This window comes from Lingula anatina, chromosome 2, assembly GCF_051362555.1.
Source record: "Lingula anatina isolate TDL-2025a chromosome 2, LinAna3.0, whole genome shotgun sequence".
Lineage (NCBI taxonomy): Eukaryota > Metazoa > Brachiopoda > Lingulata > Lingulida > Lingulidae > Lingula > Lingula anatina.
In genome coordinates, this window is record NC_141768.1 from 22,215,679 (window position 1) to 22,236,334 (window position 20,656).

The 20,656-nt window shown below is 33.4% G+C and overlaps 1 protein-coding gene across 1 annotated transcript in view; it reads right to left on the minus strand.

Annotated features, from left to right (window-relative positions):
- LOC106172413 (uncharacterized) overlaps window positions 1-20,656 on the minus strand; it is a 32,062-nt gene that overhangs the window by 3,009 nt on the left and 8,397 nt on the right. The window contains exons 2-21 of the mRNA XM_087004039.1: window positions 20,434-20,521; window positions 18,768-18,878; window positions 18,365-18,440; window positions 11,799-11,920; window positions 11,375-11,398; window positions 10,812-10,970; window positions 10,413-10,535; window positions 7,735-8,433; window positions 7,263-7,412; window positions 5,932-6,084; window positions 5,469-5,504; window positions 5,132-5,288; window positions 3,513-4,006; window positions 2,946-2,975; window positions 2,586-2,732; window positions 1,792-2,059; window positions 1,091-1,154; window positions 765-866; window positions 411-623; window positions 93-173 (exon numbers count right to left, since the gene is read on the minus strand). Coding sequence (XP_086860165.1) covers window positions 93-173; window positions 411-623; window positions 765-866; window positions 1,091-1,154; window positions 1,792-2,059; window positions 2,586-2,732; window positions 2,946-2,975; window positions 3,513-4,006; window positions 5,132-5,288; window positions 5,469-5,504; window positions 5,932-6,084; window positions 7,263-7,412; window positions 7,735-8,433; window positions 10,413-10,535; window positions 10,812-10,970; window positions 11,375-11,398; window positions 11,799-11,920; window positions 18,365-18,440; window positions 18,768-18,878; window positions 20,434-20,494 — 3,270 coding nt within the window. The 5' untranslated portion in view covers window positions 20,495-20,521. The remainder of the gene's footprint in view (window positions 1-92; window positions 174-410; window positions 624-764; window positions 867-1,090; window positions 1,155-1,791; window positions 2,060-2,585; window positions 2,733-2,945; window positions 2,976-3,512; window positions 4,007-5,131; window positions 5,289-5,468; window positions 5,505-5,931; window positions 6,085-7,262; window positions 7,413-7,734; window positions 8,434-10,412; window positions 10,536-10,811; window positions 10,971-11,374; window positions 11,399-11,798; window positions 11,921-18,364; window positions 18,441-18,767; window positions 18,879-20,433; window positions 20,522-20,656) is intronic.

The window sequence follows — 20,656 nt, forward strand, 5'->3', positions numbered from 1 at the left end:
TGAATGCCTCACAATAATGCAAAAGACAATTTAGTATTTTCTCGAAGGTAAAATGTGAAGAAAGAAAAGAAATGAGAAAGGGTAGCATGTACCTGGTCATAGCCAGAATCACTGGGAGCAATGGAGTCCTTGTCCAACTTTTCCTTAGTTCTTTGTCTTTTTTGCTGATACATCTAAAAATAATAATTCAAGATATTTATAAATATACTCAATAACCATAAATTACACTTTTTAAAATCACAAATAAAACTGAAAACATGTAAACTCCAAATTATGTTATTTTTAATTTTCTACTGTAGTTAGTATCTTCTGTGAATTGGTATGCATATAAATATTTATTTCTCAAATTTAAAAATAATTGAGATTTCTGAAGTCTCAATAAAAAGGAAAATGTATTTTTTAAAACTTACACAGAATCCTACTACTGAACCCACTAGAGCAAAAACCACACAGACCACCACTGGAATCACCATTTTTATCATCTTTCCCCCATCTGCTCCTTTAGTAGACATTGCTATCTTTGTTCTACCTGGAGCTCTATACTCCATCTGAGCTGACATGGAACCTGGTGCTGCCATGAGCTGATGGTTGTCAAAATTCAAATAGAAATCACCACTGGATATCTGCAATTGTACAGTGTAGTTGGTAAACTTTTATTACCATGCATTTGTTGCAAAAAGCATATGGAACACACTTGAATTGAAAAATGAAAAAAAAAATTAAAAAAAGTTAAATGGCAATATAGTAGTCAAAAGTGATATTACCTTTCCACGCAAGTAATAGGAAATGGCTGACATGTCAGAAGAACCATCTTGCAACACAGTGAGTTGGACATGTAACAATTTACTGTTTGGCTTGACTGAGATCTGGAGAGAAAATTTTACATTTGGAATAAAAATATAATTAAATGATAATTAGATGGCTACAAAATTATGCTTGTATTAAGAGAGGAAATTTCACATTTGGAATAAAAATATCACTGAATGATAAAAACATGAAGATAGCTACAAATTGTGCTAATATTCATACTTTTTTAGAAACTATCAGGGTCAGTAGATAACGACACACTGACTGTTAATATTGTACTTACTGTGAGGTCTTTTATTTGTTCATTTTTAAGGTCCAAATCATGCATCAAAAACCCCCTCAAAGCACTAGAAGGTAAAATACAACGTTATTCATGAAATGTCTTTATCAATAAGCTGTCTTTCATTTGCTATTATGTAAAAGAAACCTTTGCTAATTCTTTAAGTTTATTGTAGCTCAGGTTCATGTGTTCTTACATCTGATGAACTCATAATGCTTATAATAACTAGGTCATATTAGGATTTTGACCCAGGACACGATGCTGTTTATACACAATAATGTGCTTTGGTGGAAAAATTGACTGATTGATTGATTGACAACTCTTGAAATTGAAAAGTTGACCCTGTTTAAACTTCAGTGTGCCCCCAGTTTCCACACATGTTGTGCTTCAAATCTTTCTTCCGTTTCACCTAGATTACTCTTTACTTGCATGTTTGTTTGAAGATGGTTGAAATGACAAATTTTGACAGTGTAAGTACATTGGCATAAGTACATGCCAGGGAATCAGTTGTGTTTTGTCAGACAATTGCTGATCAAGATTTGGTTTCCTGAGCAAAAAAAAAAAAAAAAATTGTTGCAAAATGCACAATTGTTAATGTTGAGCCCTGAGTAACAATTTCTTTTTCTTTTATTTTGCAAAACTACATATAAATTTATTTCTTTCTTGTGGCCCTGGTGCTTATCAAAATTCATTTCCACAAATACCTGGTCAGCCCTGTGATGGAGGCTGATGTCATGCCTGGTGATGCTTGAAGTTCAAACTGAATACGAACAGCAATACTTTTCCTCATCATGCCACACTTCTTGCCATGAGATATTTTCTTCCCCTCTTCATTAACACACCAACACTTTTTATTATTGCACTGAGTGACCTTGAATGTTCCCCTCTTTGTGCAAGCAAGTAGCTGAACCCTTCCACCAACAAGAGCAGTCATCACTGCTACTGCACGTTGTCTCTGACACACTGGGTAGACTGAACAAGAGAGAAAGATGATTAATACAGAAAGAGAAAGGATGAAATTTTAATAATAATTACATATTTATTTAATAAAAATATATTTATCTAAAAACATGTTCTGTAGACTTTTCAAATAAAATACAATACAAATGGAATATAAAGTTAAAAGGATTAATAATTGTTAAAAGAATGTTAATATTAGAGATAAGGAACTTTGTTATCAATAACCATAACTAGACTGAAATATGCCATGTTTGAATCTTACATCAGAAAAAAATCATTGAAATTCAATATCACACTTGGGGCCTAACAATTGTGGTTTAACATGGCAATGTGCTTTTGGAACTCCAGTTTTGATAGATTATCTGAACAATTAACATATTTGTGTGATGCTTTAAATGAATCATATGTTGATGCTGACATCAGATATGAAGGGAAAAGTATTTTAAATGTAAGAAAAATTTGTTATTGATTATTTTTGACTGATGATGTAACCCTACTGAAATATAATATTAAATTTAATAAAACAATCTAAGCATACTTTTGTTGCACTGAATTTCCATTCTGGTGACAATGTCATAGTATTTAGGTTGACAAGTCTGTGGGTCAGGAAGACATATGGCCTCTGGATACTTGTCACATGTCACGTTCATACAAACATTATATGGACAGGCCTTAAGAGGCACTTCTAAAAAAGACAACAAAATAAACTTTATTGTGCATGTGTGTTACATTGTACTCAACAAATTTTTGCAGAATAGTTGCATTGGGTTCTCATAATTCAAAATGGAAATATTACTCAAGGTGAAGTTTTTTTTAAGGAGAGAGAGATGAAAACAATTTTAAAAAGAATGAAAATAATTTTTCTATGAGATCATTATGCAATAATACTGAATATTACCTGACTGTCCCTGGTCTTGCAAATCATATGCTGAAAATTTTAACATGAACATATTATCACTTAAGAAAAAATCATTTTGAAAGATATTAACATTTATTTAAAATTGTAAGGCAGATAATAGAGACACTATCAAAACCAGGAAATGTGTCATTGTGAACATATCTAAATAAAGTTTTGTTTACTAATGAACTGCTTGTTATTATGTAATTATTATGAAAATAAATTGCCAACATGAAAGGGATGTCAACTCTTCATTTTGCTTGGAAAAGTGCCATAAAATGGATTTTCCTGGGGTAATTGACAATTTTCCCAAACTTTCCAATGGTCAGTGATTCTGTTCTGACATTTAAAGTTAGTCAATGTTTTTTTTAAGTATGGGTTTTGTACTAATTTAATTTCTTATGAGATGAGGGTCCAGGTGGTCTGATGGCAAGTGCAAAATTCAGAATAACTGTGATATATATATGCAGCTTTGGTGGTTAAATGATATGAGATATATTTCTAAGTGTTGTTTACAATGTTAGTAATTATTGTGGAATTTTGAATCTCATATGAAACCATAAGTACCTTTACAGTCCACATGTTTTAACTGTGGTCCTTTCTCCTCCCCATCCTCTACCATCTCCTTTTCTCCATCATCATCATCATCCTTTCCCCATTCCTTTTCTCTATCATCAGCAACATCCTCTCCAAACTCCTTTTCTCCACCATCGTCCTTTCCCCATTCCTTTTCTCCATCATCAGCAACATCCTCTCCCAACTCCTTTTCTCCATCATCCTCCCCGACCTCCTTTTCTCCATTCTCATTTTCACCTTGATCATCTTCTCCACCATCCCCCTCCCAATCTGTTGTCCATCCCTTTGCCATCATTTGTACCATCTCTTCATCCTCCATATATCCACTGCCACCAACATTCCTTCCTGTATCAATATTGTCAGCCATTTCGTCAAGTGTCATCCTCTTTAAAGTCTTTATTTGCATTATATGGTGTTTTAATTCTTTCATCCAGACGCTCTGTGAACTTGCCTGTGCACTAGACACATTTACAAAATGCCTGAAACTAAAATAAAGACTTATTAAAGACTTAATATTCAAACTTTGTTTTATAACTTCTTTGCAGCATGAAATTGATTGTTGTTGCAACGGCAACAGGGACATGCAGCCATGACGCGAACAGACAGACCAATCAGAATATATACAGACACTAAGTGTCTGTATATAAAAACATGATTTTACCAGCTCTTTCCCTGCCTTTTCTGTACTGTTTTGGTAGTTATTTTATTTTTGTTTTAAATTTATATAACTTCCTGAGATGCAAGAAATAATCACAATTTGCACCTCTGTATTCATAAATGTGCAATAAGACACCAAAATGAAGAATGTAGTTTGATTTGAATCTCTATGAATGTATTTCTATTTTACATAACACCTTGGATTATGAATAGAGCTCAATGTCCAGAAAGTAGCCACTGGCAAGAAAAGCCAATCTAAGTTGACCTTTCTTACCCCAAATAATGATGAGATTCTTTCTTTTACTCACTGGGAATAACATAGCGTGGTTTGAACATCAGGCCCTTGGGAATGGCAACTGGACTACTTTTTTTTTTTTTTTGATAACAGTAATGTGCTAGGATGTAGTTAGTTATCCTACTGTATTTTTCCAACAGGAAATACATTCATTAGTACAAAGTATATCTCTCAACTTCTGGCTGTTTTTCTATTTTCCCTAACAAACTGGCAACCATACTGAAAAATGCTCATCTCAGTAGTAACAACCAAGCTAATTTTACTCTCTCTACCCATAAGGAATGCATTTCTGTAAAAAAAAGTTTACAAAAAAGAACTTTGCAGGGTTAGTGTTTTGGCAACTCACCATATTCCCATATTTCCTTTGGTTATTGATATATTTCACAATTAATTTTGAAGAATTATGACAAGGGTGCAGTGTGACAAACCATATGTTTATGCAAATGCGTTCATTGCCCCCAAAATTTGGCAATTTCAAGTTAAAATGTGATCTGCCATAAGATGAAGACTTAGCCTTTATGATTTATGAGAAGTAAGCAATAATAAAAGTAGACTTTGTAATTGCCAGACCAAATCCAAGGCACCTCCAGTACAATATACCAGTGAATGAAAACATCAAATGTTCAATTTAAATTGTAGCATAGTTTATCATACATACCTAGATGAACAAACAAGAGATGACCTCTTGTCCACAAAGAATGAGATTTTGCAGTTGTCACAAGGATCGGCAAAACACAGTGCCGCAGGGTAATTTGGGCATGATGCATCCACACAACTGTTGGAACAAATTGCAGGTATACGTCCATTTTTACACTCTAATGAAGAAATAAGAGTTACTAATTGCACACTGTATAATGCAATAACTGTCGCAGTTTTTTATTCAAGTGATACATGTCAACTACAAAATTAAACAACTCTGATAACCATCAAAATAATTTATATAAAGAGAACCATTTTCAGAAAAAACAAAAGTTCAATATGCAAAATGAACTTACTGTACAGAGGGTCGCTTTCATATGCTACCCTGTCACCTGAAATATTTATAATAATTACAGCATGCATGTGGGCATTTAAATTCTACCACTTTTTGTATATGATCAACATCAATTTAATTTGTAGATATTTGTATAAAACATCACAAACTAGATACAAGTGTTACCATTTGAGAATATTTGCAAAGAGATAGTTCATGAATTTTAATTGCCTTCAAGCTCCAAATTAACAATTCACATTTTTGAAATCATTACTTATTCTATCTTTTTGGCATAATTAAATCAAGAGCAAACTTTTCTTTTAGCAGGAATAAAAATAGAGCAATGCAAAATCCTGTTTAGAACAGAATTTTCAGGTTTAAGAATCATTTTTCATGGTAACATGCTAATGTTATAGAGGTTGGTTTCTGGAAAAATCTGTAACACAAGATGTACAAGATTAACCTGATATGAATGTAATTCTCACCACTAGCATCACATTCCAAGTGACCAGTAGTTAAAGTGCCTTGTGTCGGCCTTCCCTCTTTGTTCACACACCAGCACCAAACACCAGAACACTGCTTATTGTCAAAGCTGCCCTCAGCATTGCACACTCTGAAGCCAGAAGCTGGTATCAAATCTGAAAAAGTATTACAGGAACATATATTTACAAGTCCTATTCTTAAATATACAAAGCAAGAGTTAATGCCTTGTAATGTATCAAGATATATACAGATTATTACTGCCAGTTTTCTTACACCCCCCCCCTCCAAAAAAAAAAAATGCACCTGTCAAAAACAAACCAAAACTAGAGGATCAGAAAGGCAATACTGCCTCTGGGTATTGTACCACCAGCTGGAGTAAACGCATTCTTTTGGAAAACCAAAAAAGGGACACCACCTTCAGTGTCCTGCTTGACAATTAAGCTCTACAAATTCAAGTTCATTTTTTTTTTTTTTTTGAAATATATGATTTAATTCCTATTTAAGTTCCAAAGTAACTAAGGAATGTGTTTGGCTGTATAGTTTAAACTCCAAAACTTTGACTCCCACTCCAGCACCAGGAGCAGATTAAGAAGATGGGTATATGTATCAGGAGCGGATTTAGGCCGTCTTCTGGGTCTTCCGGAAGACGGTCAGATTTTCAAGTTTACATTGAAAGTTGTCTAATTTTTACGTTGGAAGACGGTCAAAAATGAAGAATAGATCAACAAAGATAATTTGGAAGACTGTCAGAAAATATCTCTGAATCCGCCCCTGCGTATAGTCACTGAGGTCATTCAGAACAAGTTGATCCACTGACTAACAGATAAGCAGACTTAATATGGCCGACTCACGTAAAAGCAGTGCAGACTAACCACCTGATGGCATCCCCGCGGCCTAATCCCCTGATAGCATCCCCACCTCCACACGCACCATCAATGCACAGGCCCTGCAATTAAACCTCCAGCTGAGATTGAACGGTTTAATGGCGCGTGTGGAGCGAGGTGGTGAGACCATCATCGGACTAAGCTTCACTGTTTTTAAGTGGGGCCGGCCATATTTAGTCAGTGGATCAGTTAGTCCACAGATCAGAATTTGCTCACTGTGTCTGTACAAATAAATTGAATATTCTGAAAATAAGCACTTTAAGTAATGCATTTCCTATTCTGTGAAAAAAGGATACCAGTCTTTGTTTTGGGCTTGGGTTGCTTCACAAAATGCAATTAAAGAGGCTGAAAGTGGACTTCATTTGCAACATCATAATGGAATGCATATATCTGGTTTCTAAAAATTAGCGGAAACAATTTTTAGTCAAATATACGACACTTTATCCTACCTTTACCAGTAACTGAATGAGTAGGCATAAACATTGTAATGATATGTTTTGCAAGAAACATCCTTGCCACATTCGAAGCTCCAAGGGTGAAACCTGTCATCTGCTGATTAAACCACGTAGACAGAGCAGTTTGACTGAATACTCTATTGGCTGCAAAATAAATTGAAAGACCCATGCAGTTTTATGTTAACGTGAGGTCTAATTCTGGTCTTGCATTAAGGTATCGGTATTCAATCATATGCTGATAACAACCAACTTAATCAATTAAAATTTCTGATTACTATGTATCACAACCAATATGAGTGTAATTAATAAAACGTTGATTTCTGATTGGTTTATTTGTTACAAAATAGATAAATAGAGGGTAAAGGCTTCAAAAGAAATTTATCATATTAATCTTTTTAAAAATTACTGGTTGAAATATTTAATATTTGCATGACATGTATCATGTCTGAGATGTATAGCAACATACTATTATTCAACAAAGGAGACAACAAAACCTTGGACCAGGTCTCATTGATATTTGCTAGTTGATCTGAAATTTTCTTAAATAGAAGAAACCTCTCCATGGTAGTAAGTGGCGCTTGGTCTGGATTGCAAACTGATAGGGGTGGTCTGTCAGTATCTTCTGACTGTGGGACATCTGCCTTAAAAGAAGAACCTTCAAATGCTGGTGGTGCAAGAGAAAATCTGGTTGGCAAACGTCTAGTAAATCTGGGGCCATCCAATACAGGTTGTCTACTTATTCCTGGATCCACAGTAACCCTATCCATTGGTGGGCGTCTACTCGGTGGTTGTCTACTCACTCCTGGGTGAACAGTTACCCTATCCATTGATGGGCCTCTATTTAGTGGTTGTCTACTCACTCCTGGGTCCACTGTAACCCTGTCCATTGATGGGCGTCTACTTAGTGGTTGTCTACTCACTCCTGGGTCCACTGTAACCCTGTCCATTGATGGGCGTCTACTTAGTGGTTGTCTACTCACTCTTGGGTTCACAGTAACTCTATCCATTGGTGGGCGTCTACTCACTCTGGGGTCCACAGTTACCTTATCCATTGGTGGGTGTCTACTCATTCCTGGGTTCACAGTTACCCTATCCATTGGTGGGCGTCTATTCACCCCATCTGTTTGGGGGTGTCTGTTCCCCACCTGATCTTCCCTACATTTCCCTAAGAATGATGAAAAAAAGAAATGTACACAAGCATAGAGAAAATATATACATCTGTGATTGATTTCAAAAGTAACTAAGTGATCTCTTAATCACATGGTATAGTGATATTATTATATAATCATCCTGTCCTGTGCATCAGTTGGGGGAAGACAAGGCTAGTCCCTCCGTTTTTACAAAAATTGAGGTGGAAGAAGCACATTTCCATAGGCTGGCAGATTTTTTCTGAAGGAAGTTCATTTATATACATGAACCTAAATTGTGGTATAAAAATCAAAAGTTGGCTGTAATTATTTTCAGAGTAAATTTAATTATAAAGCTTCTAATTCAAGTGTGCGAACTTGCACCACTATCCTTTCACTTTCAAGATAAAGCCGATGTGCGGACTTGCCCTGGGCGCACACTAGCCCTCCCCTTTCCCCTACCATATGTTCTAATGATACAAATAGTCCAAGTTTATTATTTAAATTTGGTCCTTCAATAGAACAGATATCAACTTAATTCTGAATAATTTCTTTAAATTAAAAATGTCACCTCTGTTCTTCCCTATATTGTTGCTCCCCAAAGGGCCAAATTTGGGTCTATTGGTGTTCTAATTAGCCATCCCAGCACTATGGTGCCCCCACACTAGAGCTGGTGGCAAGTATGCTGTCCAAAACAAAAATCCCATTGTCATAGACTCCCCATATATTCATCTACTTTTTTATTCTATTCTCTATGTTTTTCTCATTTTCTATAAAACTTTGATTCCCTTTAACATATTTTTTTTAACTCAGCCACGGTGCCAAAAGCACATGCTTTATAGTATGTTTTTATATATATCTGTCCCTGTACTTTCCCTAGGAAAATTATGATCATATTAATCAATTGTCTTTGGTGGGCCAACGTGAAAATTCCATTAAAGTCGCAATTTTTCACTAGCATTGGAATAGCTATTATTCCTGCAAAGTAACCTAGACAGCAAGGTGTTAATTGTCAGGCTGATGTTGAGTCCGATTTATTTATATTCTCTTTCAAGAAAAATCTAACAAAGTATAACAAGTTATATTAAAATAAAAATAAAAAGACATATTGTAATAGGCCATATGCAGCTGGAAGCAACTTCTGGTAGTTATATGATTTAATTTAAGATTGGTGTCTCTAATTTATTTATTATTTTGAACCTTAAATGCATCTCTTTTTATTAGCCTGTTTTGTCATCAAGTTTTTCTATGCTATGGTGCTCTAAGCCTCATTGTTTTGCTTGTATATTTGTTTTATGATAACACATGGGAATCAATGCTCCTCTCTATGCCACCTTCCAGGGTATTTGTAGTAAACTTCCGTTTAAGTTTGCTTTGTTGCAGTAATATATAGGGGTAGTAGCATTTTGATTGTAAATATTTATTCAAGGTGTTGTAACAAAATTTAAAAATAAATCAAAATATGTCAAGAAATATTTCCAAGTAATTTAACTGATGTTTTTGATAAATCAGTGAAATGTTTTGCCTTCATAGACTACTTTATTAAAAACATATAAAGTAACTCATCCATGATGTTCTATTTGTTGAAGCAATATGTTGAATTAATATCCAATTATAAGCAGAAATATTAAGAACATGTTAAATATCCATGTGTGGACTGATTAAACCAAAGCAGTAACCAATCTAATAGCTCTCTTTTACTACAAGAGGAAATTGTACTAACCCACAATCGGCTCTGGGTGGGTGAGAGTAATAGATAGCTGGGAGGTTACACAGGATTTACAGACAATTCACTGAATTTTTCCTAGTATGTAAAAGGCATTTTGCTAAAAAAAAGCTATAAATGGCCTTCAAATATTGGGAGATGAAACACTGTTTACAAATTACCCTGGCTGAATTTACATTGACCTTTACATGTACTCTGTGTTTATCGATTATAATTACAATGCAACCATCAAAGTAAAATCAGACACCTTGTCATTTTTCATAATTTGTGATGGTTCCCTTGAGCTTTTACCTGCGAGATTACCCATGCCAAATATCAGATGTAGGGCAACCAGCCTAGATATCACTTTCATCTTCTCTTGGGAAGTGTGACTATTCAGTACGTCAAGCATTTTCTTCCCACATGTGCTAAAACCTTTAAATATGAAAAAAAAAACAAACAAATCATCATCCCACGATGGTAATTAAATCAATCTAATTTTATAGTGATTTGATAAATTCAAAATGAAATTTTATATAATTATTAGCCATATATTGCAACTACTACTGTTAAGATATCTTTTAAAAACATGATCATACATGTACATCTAAAGAGTCATGTTTCCAAAAACACATTATGCTTTACAAAAGTACTTGTTTGAAGTAAAAATCAATTCAGTGTAAATGTATTTAAAATACAACAGAGATTTACCTTTGAAACAATCATATTCAGTTTTCATATGATTCTTAATATATTCTCTTTTGCACCCTCCACATGGGTTAACATGGCAATTTGTACCTGTTGCTGGGCACATTGTCATTGTGCATGTCAAGAAGTTACAACGGTGTGTGTTTTGGTCATTTGGACAGACTGAATACGAATGAAATACTTGATAAAGTTGTGGAATTGTGCTCTATTGACTCCATGCTTGATCAGAATAAAACTTTTCAGAACACCAAATCTTTTGAAAAAAAAATAATAAAGATCTAGCAACATTTGCATTTGAATCTATACTGAAGTATCATAAAATTTAGAACAAACAGAAGAAATTTTGTGATATATAATATTTTAAAATTTTACAAGTCTTGTTTGACTACCATATAAAACAGTGTTACAGTTTTCCTTAAAAATATAACTACAAGTAAGTACATAGCAAGCACTTTGCAATATGCTTCTGCCCATTAATCTAACAAGACATATATAACCTGTGATGAATGAGTTTATATACATGTAGTTAAGGTAAAAAAAAACCTGTCAGATTTCCCACTCATTACCTGGATCAACTGGTTCTGGTTTTTCTATAATAAACAAATTAAATGAAAAATAAATATGAATATTCTTATCACCTTATAATGTGATTACTAGAATGCAGTTACGCGTGACAAGCAGTTATGCTAACACTGCTGGTTAAAACAATGTCAGAGTTATGTTAAAAATTACCATTACTTTAAACCTAATCTGCATTCTTCTACAGTTTGACAATAAACTCATAGAAAAACAATAAGTGATGCTTTGTGGGAGATGGTATTCATATGGATAAAGAACTAATATGCACAAGTGATATGTTGAGGTTATATTGCTCAATGAAACACCTTAGAAGTGTAGCCTAAATTGTCTGGGCCCTGTACTTACATGTATGTATACATTATGAATATGAATAATTTTTCCTGTTTGAAAAGTTACAAATATTACTAATACCTGAGCAGGATGTGCCACGTTTCTGTGATCCAGCTATAGGTGTCCCCTGGGGTGTGGCACACCAGCAGATCCCCAGGGAGTCCACACACTGTCGCCGGTACCACTTGTCATGACCACGACAACTGGGGTAGACAATGAAGAAAAAAATTTGTTGCATATTGTTTAAGATCAAACTGCCCTTTTTACCCAGATTTACTGTAAACTAAAATGGCAAATATTTTTCCACAGAAATATAAGCTTTAACAAAATTTTGGCCCATTTGACATCGAAATATAGGTCAAAGGTTAAAACTAATGTTATATAATAAATATCCACATGACTTTTGGTCAGACTTCTATAGTAACTTTTCCCGTAACTCCTTAGTTTAGTAGACATTTAGCATTTAATTTTCAAAATATATTGAAAATACAAAAAAGCATAACTTTTGGAAAAATGGTCCTATCAAGCTGATTTTCCAACTTTGACCTGTATTTAAGTAACATTGATTACTCCTGTAAGTTTCAAAACAATAAGCCTGTCAGTGTTCTTTGTACTGTGTCATCTGTATCACATATGAAAAAAAAAAACAAAAAAAAAATTGGTGTAGCTTTGGGGAAAATGGTCCAATCAAACAGATTATCAAACTTAACGGCCTGTACTTTATGAAAGTTTGTCAGTTCTATAAATTTGAAGAAGAAAGGTAAAACTGTTTTCCACAATGTGTCTGCACATGAAAAAAGCATAAAAAAAAAAAATTGGATCTGGATTTTGGATTTGGATTTTTTTGAAAAATGGCCAGATCAAACTGATTTTCAAACTCTGCCTGTAATATTCATCACTTCTGTTAGTTTGAAGGCAAAAGGTTAAAGGGATAATAACTCTTCGTATGAGATCTATATTTCACAATAAAAACATTATGAACAACTCATAGAAATATAACATATTCTATTGTACCACAAAAACGGCAGTTATAGCTTTTATTCTGATATCTGAGCTTGACTTTAGACCATGTGACTTCCATTGATGGCTGTTCTCTGTTATAATCTCTTAAGAGATAAAAAAAAAAAACTTTTTAGAAAAAAAACAGGGACTAACTTTGAATGTAAAAATGGATTCATTAACCATTGGTAAGTATGGGAAAATAGTTGTTTACTCCAGGAAAATTCTTTTTTTTTTTTTTTTGGGCCAAAACGAAGAGTTATTATCCCTTTAAGCATTTTTTTACTCATTATGTTATTTCTGAAAGTACAGAGTGACAATGGCAACAACAACACTGATGACAGACACATGTGATGGTTATACATACAATGTATGATATGGGCTCGTGACAGAAAAAATTAGCAAGAAATGGAAGCTGTGCATAAGTGCTATAGGGTGATGCCACCGATTTTCTTAAAACCACTCGATCCATTTAGATTTCATCACTAATAATTTAATTTTAAACTTTTCAATGTACTTTTATTAACAAAACAGTCAAGCAGTTTAAAAGATTTAATAAGCAATGGAAATCACTTGTTTTGGAACAGAGTATTTATGAAACAGAAATTAAACAAAAATCTTTAGAACTATGAACAATCTTATTGATTAAGACCCCATTCCCAGAGATTAGATCGATTCAACTCCCTGGGGGTTCACGCTAAATAGCTGTCAGCCGAGCGACAGCCACGAAAGTTAATTACCCCCTTACAGCTTGTAGTAGGCGGGACGAACATTTAAGCTGGATTATCTGACAGTAATCTAGTGAGACTCCCAACGGGGATAGATCGATCTAAAATCTATGGGAATGTGTCCTAAGTTTAGATGTTTTCAAAGATCAGTGGCACCTGATTATTCCTGACACCTTCATCAATAGCTACACCAATATTTGTGCTTTTATCCACCAATTTGGAACTGACTCCTTCCTGTGTCTACATCCAATAAGGATTATGAGGTGTGATCAAAATAATGCTGCCAGCTACTTGAACAGGAAAAAAAATGGCACCTTTGTGCAATGACAGCCTTATACATGTTATCGATATGTTGAACAGCAAAGATCCTTAGGGCATGCCAGATATGATAGCTAAACTGATACATAAATAAAGAAATAAAAGAAATAACTTAAATTAGGTCCCATAATAATGTATTTCAGGATTACATGTATTATCTTAAGTGTTTCTATATTTGACTTGTATTTCAACCAGCCAGTTAATTTTCCAAGCATTATATTTGTTTTTCCTGATATATAAGGGGTGTGTGGGGTTGGTGGGGGGAGGGGGTGACAACCTTTTGCATGCTCAAATGTACCAATCAAAATAAATCTGGTAAACCAGCTATGCCAGGCACATAGGTAACATACCCAGCTGGCAAATTATGTTGTTTTAACGTTGAAACAAAGTTGAACCATAACGTTTATAACATGTTGGATAAATGTTGGATCAACATCAGATATAACAACATTGTATCAACCCCAGTTGTTAGACAACATTCTTGCATGAAAAGACATCAAAATGACCTGAAATGTTTTTATTTTTGGTACAAAACACCGGTGTAACATGAAAATCTGACTCCCATGAAAATGTGACTCCCCAGTCAGATTTTCATTATGAAAATGTGACTCCCCAGTCAGATTTTCATAATGAAAATCTGACTCCCCCCATGAAAATTTGACTCCCCCTCCACAAAACTTCATACATCTTATTTTATTTGAGTATATGACTGTGATCTTGTAGTATGTAAAATGGAAGATATGTTGGCACATTTTTTGTAGTTTGCAGTGAAAATTCAAATGAAAAAATAAGAAAAATAAAAATGTGCACATAATGAAAATCTGACTCCCCCATGAAAATTTGACTCCCCCATCATAAAACTTCATAAGTCTTATTTTATTTTGGGTATATGACTGTGATCTTGTAGTAAGTAAAATAGTTGATACATTGGCACATTTTTTGTAGTTTGCAGTGAAAATTTGAATGAAAAAATAAGAAAATTAAAAATGTGCACATAATGAAAATCTGACTCCTCCATGAAAATTTGACTCCCCCTCCACAAAACTTCATAAATCTTATTTTATTTTGAGTATGTGACTGTGATCTTGTAGTATGTAAAATGGTTGATACATTGGCACATTTTTTGTAGTTTGCAGTGAAAATTTTAATGAAAAAATGAGAAAATTAAAAATGTGCACATAATGAAAATCTGACTCCCCCATGAAAATATGACTGCCCCTCCACAAAACTTCATGAATCTTATTTTATTTTGAGTATATGACTGTGATCTTGTAGAATGTAAAAAGGAGGATAGATTGGCACATTTTTTGTAGTTTGCTGGTGAAAAATTATGTGAAAAAGTAAGAAAATTAAAAATGAGCAAATAATGAAAATCTGACTCCCCCATGAAAATATGACTGCCCCTCCACAAAACTTCATAAATCTTATTTTATTTTGAGTATGTGACTGTGATCTTGTAGTATGTGAAATGGAGGATACATTGGCGCTTTTTTGTAATTTGCAGGTGAAAATTTTCATGAAAAAATAAGAAAATAAAAAATGTCCACTTAATCGCCTATTGTCTCCCCTATGAAAAAGTTATTTAATATTTGATCATCATTTCAACACCTTTTCTTTTAGGATACTTTATGAAAAATATATTGGAAATATTTAAAGGTTTGATGATAAAATAGTGAAAGCATGAAAAAGAATTCATGAAAATCTTTATTTTTACACCTATGAGATTTGGACTCCAATGGAGAAAAGGACCCATTTTATATTCAGTCACCATACCACTGTTTTCCACATAGTTTGCATAGAGATGGATATTTTGTCATTATTTGAAAGTTTGATGATGAAAATTTTGGTCAATATTTTTAAAACAAGTATCCATCTTTATTCTTGTAGGTTTTGCACTCCCATGTCAAAACACTACATTTTTAACACAAGAAATTGGCCCCATCGCCTTTTTATTTAATTCTTCTTATATAGCATACCCAACAAAACACTTGCTTTTGTTTTCCCATTATTTTCCCCAAAGCTGGATGAAAGATGGGGGTTAAAAATTTTTATTTTCATATAGCTTAGTGTGCAGAGTTATCATTATATATACAATGAAAAGTATGTGGAAAATAGTGATATAATGACTGAATAAAAAATAATTGTCCTTTTCATGGGTGTAAAATAAATATTATACTGAATTTCTCACTATTTTTAAATTTCAAACACTTATTGCAAAAATTTTTACCCACAAAATTTAAATATTCCACATATGTTCTCCATAAGAAAACTAAAAAGTAGAAACATTTAAATGTGTGCTAAATATGAAATAAGTGCTTTTAACTAGGGGTGTCAAAATCCCACTGGTACAAGAATGCAAATTTATTATCCATTTTTCATTTATTTTCACGCAGTATTTTACCATAAAACTTTTTAACATTTCCAATACATTTTTCATAAAGTATCATAAAAGAAAAGTTGTCAGAATGATCATCAAACATCAAATAAATAGCTTTTTATAGGGGAGCCATTGGGTGTTAGAAAACAAATCCTTAATTTTTCTTATTTTCATGTGTTTTATTACTTTTTTCTCTCAATTTTTTAACCATGTGCACATTTTCAATTTTCTTATTTTTTCATTAAAATTTTCACTGCAAACTACAAAAAATGTGCCAATGTATCAACCATTTTACATGCTACAGGATCACAGTCATATACTCAAAATAAAATAAGATTTATGAAGTTTTGTGGCGGGGGAGTCAAATTTTCATGGGGGAGTCAGATTTTCATTATGTGCACATTTTTAATTTTCTCAATTTTTTATTAATATTTTCACTGCAAACTACAAAAAATGTGCCAATGTATCAACCATTTTACATAATACAAGATCACAGTCATATACTCAAAATAAAATAAGATTTATGAAGTTTTGTGGAGGGGGAGTCAAATTTTCATGGGGGAGTCCGATTTTCATTATGTGCACATTTTCAATTTTCTTATTTGTTCATTAAAATTCTCACTGCAAACTACAAAAAATGTGCCAATGTATCAACCATTTTACATACTACAAGATCACAGTCATATACTAAATTAATTAGAGATTAATGAATGTTTTTATGTAGGGGAGTCAAATTTTCATAGGGGAACCACATTTTCATTATGTGCACATTTTTAATTTTTCTTTTTTTATGAAAATTTTCACCTGCAAACTACAAAAAAGTGCCAATGTATCATCCATTATGCATACTACAAAATCATAGTCATTTACTCAAATAAAATGAGATTAATGAATGTTTTTTTGGGGGGGGGGAGTTAAAATTTCATAGGGGGAGTCACATTTTCATTATGAAAATCTGACTGGGGAGTCACATTTTCATAATGAAAATCTGACTGGGGAGTCACATTTTAGGGGAGTCAGATTTTCATGGTACACCGGTACACAATTATAACGTACACTGTAAAAACATTCAAGTACATGGTTTGTCTGATTTTTTCAACGCATTTAGCTCCTAAGCATGTTTTGCACTAAAACATGGTACACCCCTTTAGCCTGGATGTGTTTAGCAGTAGGACATGCTTGATGGCTAAATATATGTAGGGTATATGTGTATGGCCTTTAAGTTAGGATTTCCAATGTTTAGTTTTATATATATGTATATAACAAAGTAACAGTCACCTCCACCCGTCTATCTATAACAGGGTACCGAGAACTGTCAATTTTGTTAACTTCACTCCATCACATTTATAGCAACTTATTCATCCTAGCATTAGCTGATCTTGCAAGGAAGTTTATTGGAATGTATTTCTGAATAACAAGTTAAGAAAATTCACTAGTTCACTAAAGACACAAAACAACTGTCACTTTTACTTTAAAACACTTTTTTTATTATTTTGATAAAGTTAGTTACAGTATTGATAAACAAAGTATCATGTTTTCAATAATTAATATTTTAAATTACAATCCATGTTTTCCATCACGACGACCAAACAACAATGTTGAGTCAATGAAATGACCAAAATACAATGTTGAGTCAACGTCACATTATGACAGTGTTTTGGCATGGCTGGATCAATGCTGATTTTACGTTGAATTTAGGTAGATCAACGGCAATTCAACGTATCAACCTGTTTTCAACGTTGATCCAACGTCACTATGCCTGCTGGAATAAAAGCTAGGCTATTTTTAAAGTTGTCAATCAGATGTCAATTGTCAGAAAGCACAAAACACTTAACTGCTCAATAAAAACACTGGGGATGCACTTTATGGTGGTAAACTTTACATTCTGTGGTTTAAGTCAATGACATGCATGTTTTTAAAACAAATTTGGTTTAGTCAAATCAATATCTTATACCAATAATGTTGCATAATTCTTATCATAATATGGAAGAGATGAAAATTTGAATATATTTTTAATTTGAAACTAAATACTTATTAATATACTTATTAAAATACTGCACCCATACTGTTTTTCTTTCTTCTAGATCTATTTTATTCATTTAAACAAACTCTCATCATAATAAACATTTATGCATAATAAAAAATTGACTTTTTACAGGCATAAGGGTTAATTAACCATCACAAAATGTGTTTTACTAGTATTTCAATACCAAAACTTAACTTACCTAGGCATATGGATAATGGCATCTGGCTTGAAGAAGAGGGCCATAGCTGCTTGGAACATTGCCTGTTTACAGCTACCTACAATATCCGTATGTAGCAAGAAGTTTAATATACTGTACATGCAGATACATGTACCGGGTACATTTAAAAGTAGACACTAATTCTTGAGATAGAAATAATCAAAAACAGTCTACAGTGCAACTATGTATCAGTGATACATTTGTGACCTTCCTTGTATTACCACAACCCCTCAGTTTATCTAATAATGAAAAAGAAAGAACTCTCGATCATTCTCTCTGAAAATCCCTCCATCCCTCCCTCCTTTATATGCATGCTGATCACCCTCTTACTCACACAGACTTTATCACTCACACACATGGCCTATACAATTAATATATTAATTACCATTTATCTGAAGGCGACCATTTTTGAACAAAAGAGCTGAATCATCCAGAATTTCCTGCTCTGTATCATCTGCTAAAGTCACATTGATACCTTTCTTTTCAATGTCTTCCCCTAAAATATTTAAATAATTTATAAAAGACTTTATTTGCACTTTGAAACGGCACTGCATGTCACATAGTATTCAATATTGGAAGGGTATTATGCATGTTGTGTAGGGTTTCAGCAGACATTAAAAGAAGAATACAAGCCATAGAGATGAGATGAGACTACTCTACATCCAAAGATATCATGTCACAAATGAGGAAGTAAGGAGCAGAATCAGACAAACCAGTGGACCATACGAGGACCTATTGACCACTGTATAGAGTCACAAGCTGAAGTGGTAGATGCACATCCCAAGACCAAAAGGACTTGCCAAAATGAACTAAATATGGCAGACCTACATGAAAGGAAGATCGCTTAATCCTGTAATGGTCTTTCCGCCTCTCACACGCCTACCCTTCAGGGGCACAATAATTAAGTCTCGGCTCAATTCAACTGGTCGAGATTCTACGTGTGGGGAGGCATGTCAGAGGCAGAGAGACCATTACAGGATTAAGCGGTCTTCCTTTCATGTAGGTTTGTCATATTTAGGTCGCAGCCTAGCTAGCACTCGGCTCTTCTCGATCTGAATGGTCCCTATGTATGTAACAATAATACCCAGTATATTGTTTGACCACAGCCTTTTTGTAAACCAAAAAAAATATTGTAATAGTAAAAATACAATTTACTCATACCTCAGTGTTGTAGACATGTATTATAAAAAATATATATTGATTCAAAACTAAAGTAAAATTACATTAAACTTTGAACCAAAAGAATTACAAGGCAGCAAAGCTGTCAAATGTACAAACAAAATGCAAAAAATAATGATGCACAAAATAGATTATTTAGTCAAACTTGAAGAATAAACATAATGTTTAACGGCAAAAACAACATCAAGTTTTAATTATGCACAACAGGTATAACACAGACTTTAAGAATAATATTTTGTAACTGGCTTAATTAAGGCTTCAGCCAATGACAGTTCAAATTCTCCATATGTTAAAAATTAACATGGAGGCACTATGTGTCTGTAAATAAAAAGTACCAGTATATGTGGAACATTTTAAAGGGGTAACAACTGTTCGTAAGATATCCATATTTCACAATAAATACATTGTAAAAACTCATAGAAATTCTATTTTACCACCAAAATGGTGGTTAATGCAATTATTCTGGTATTTGCGCTTGCCATCACATCACGTGACCTCCATAGATGGCTACACTCTGTAATAATCTCTAAAGAGAATATTACAAAAGAACACTTTTTAGAAAAAAAAAAAAACAGGTTCTAACTTTGGATGTCAGAATGGATTCATTAACCATTGGTAAGTATGGGATAATTGTCCTTTACCACCGGAAAATTCATTTTTTGACCAAAATGAACAGTTGTTATCCTTTTAAGCAAATAATGATTAAAATTCTTGTAAGGCTGTTGGTTACAGGTAGAAGTAATCACCCCACTACATCTGAGAATTTCAAACAAAATTTTGATAGTGCCCCTACACTAAATTAAATTAAATATTAAGGGATCTATGACACATACATGTATCCCAACAGATTTCCGCAGAGTATTTATGCCTACCTGAAGTGACTATGGATACTGCAGTAACCATGAGGGCAACTGCTGAGACACACTGTAACATGTTTATAATGTCCAGCCCAGCCAACAACTGAAATACAAAATTAAAATGCAATACTTCTTTTTTTAATGGTCTCATACATGCTATATAATAATAATAATAAATAATAAGGATATCTATTTAAAGTCTAAAATCCAAATATGTTCAGTAAACGTTTATAATATG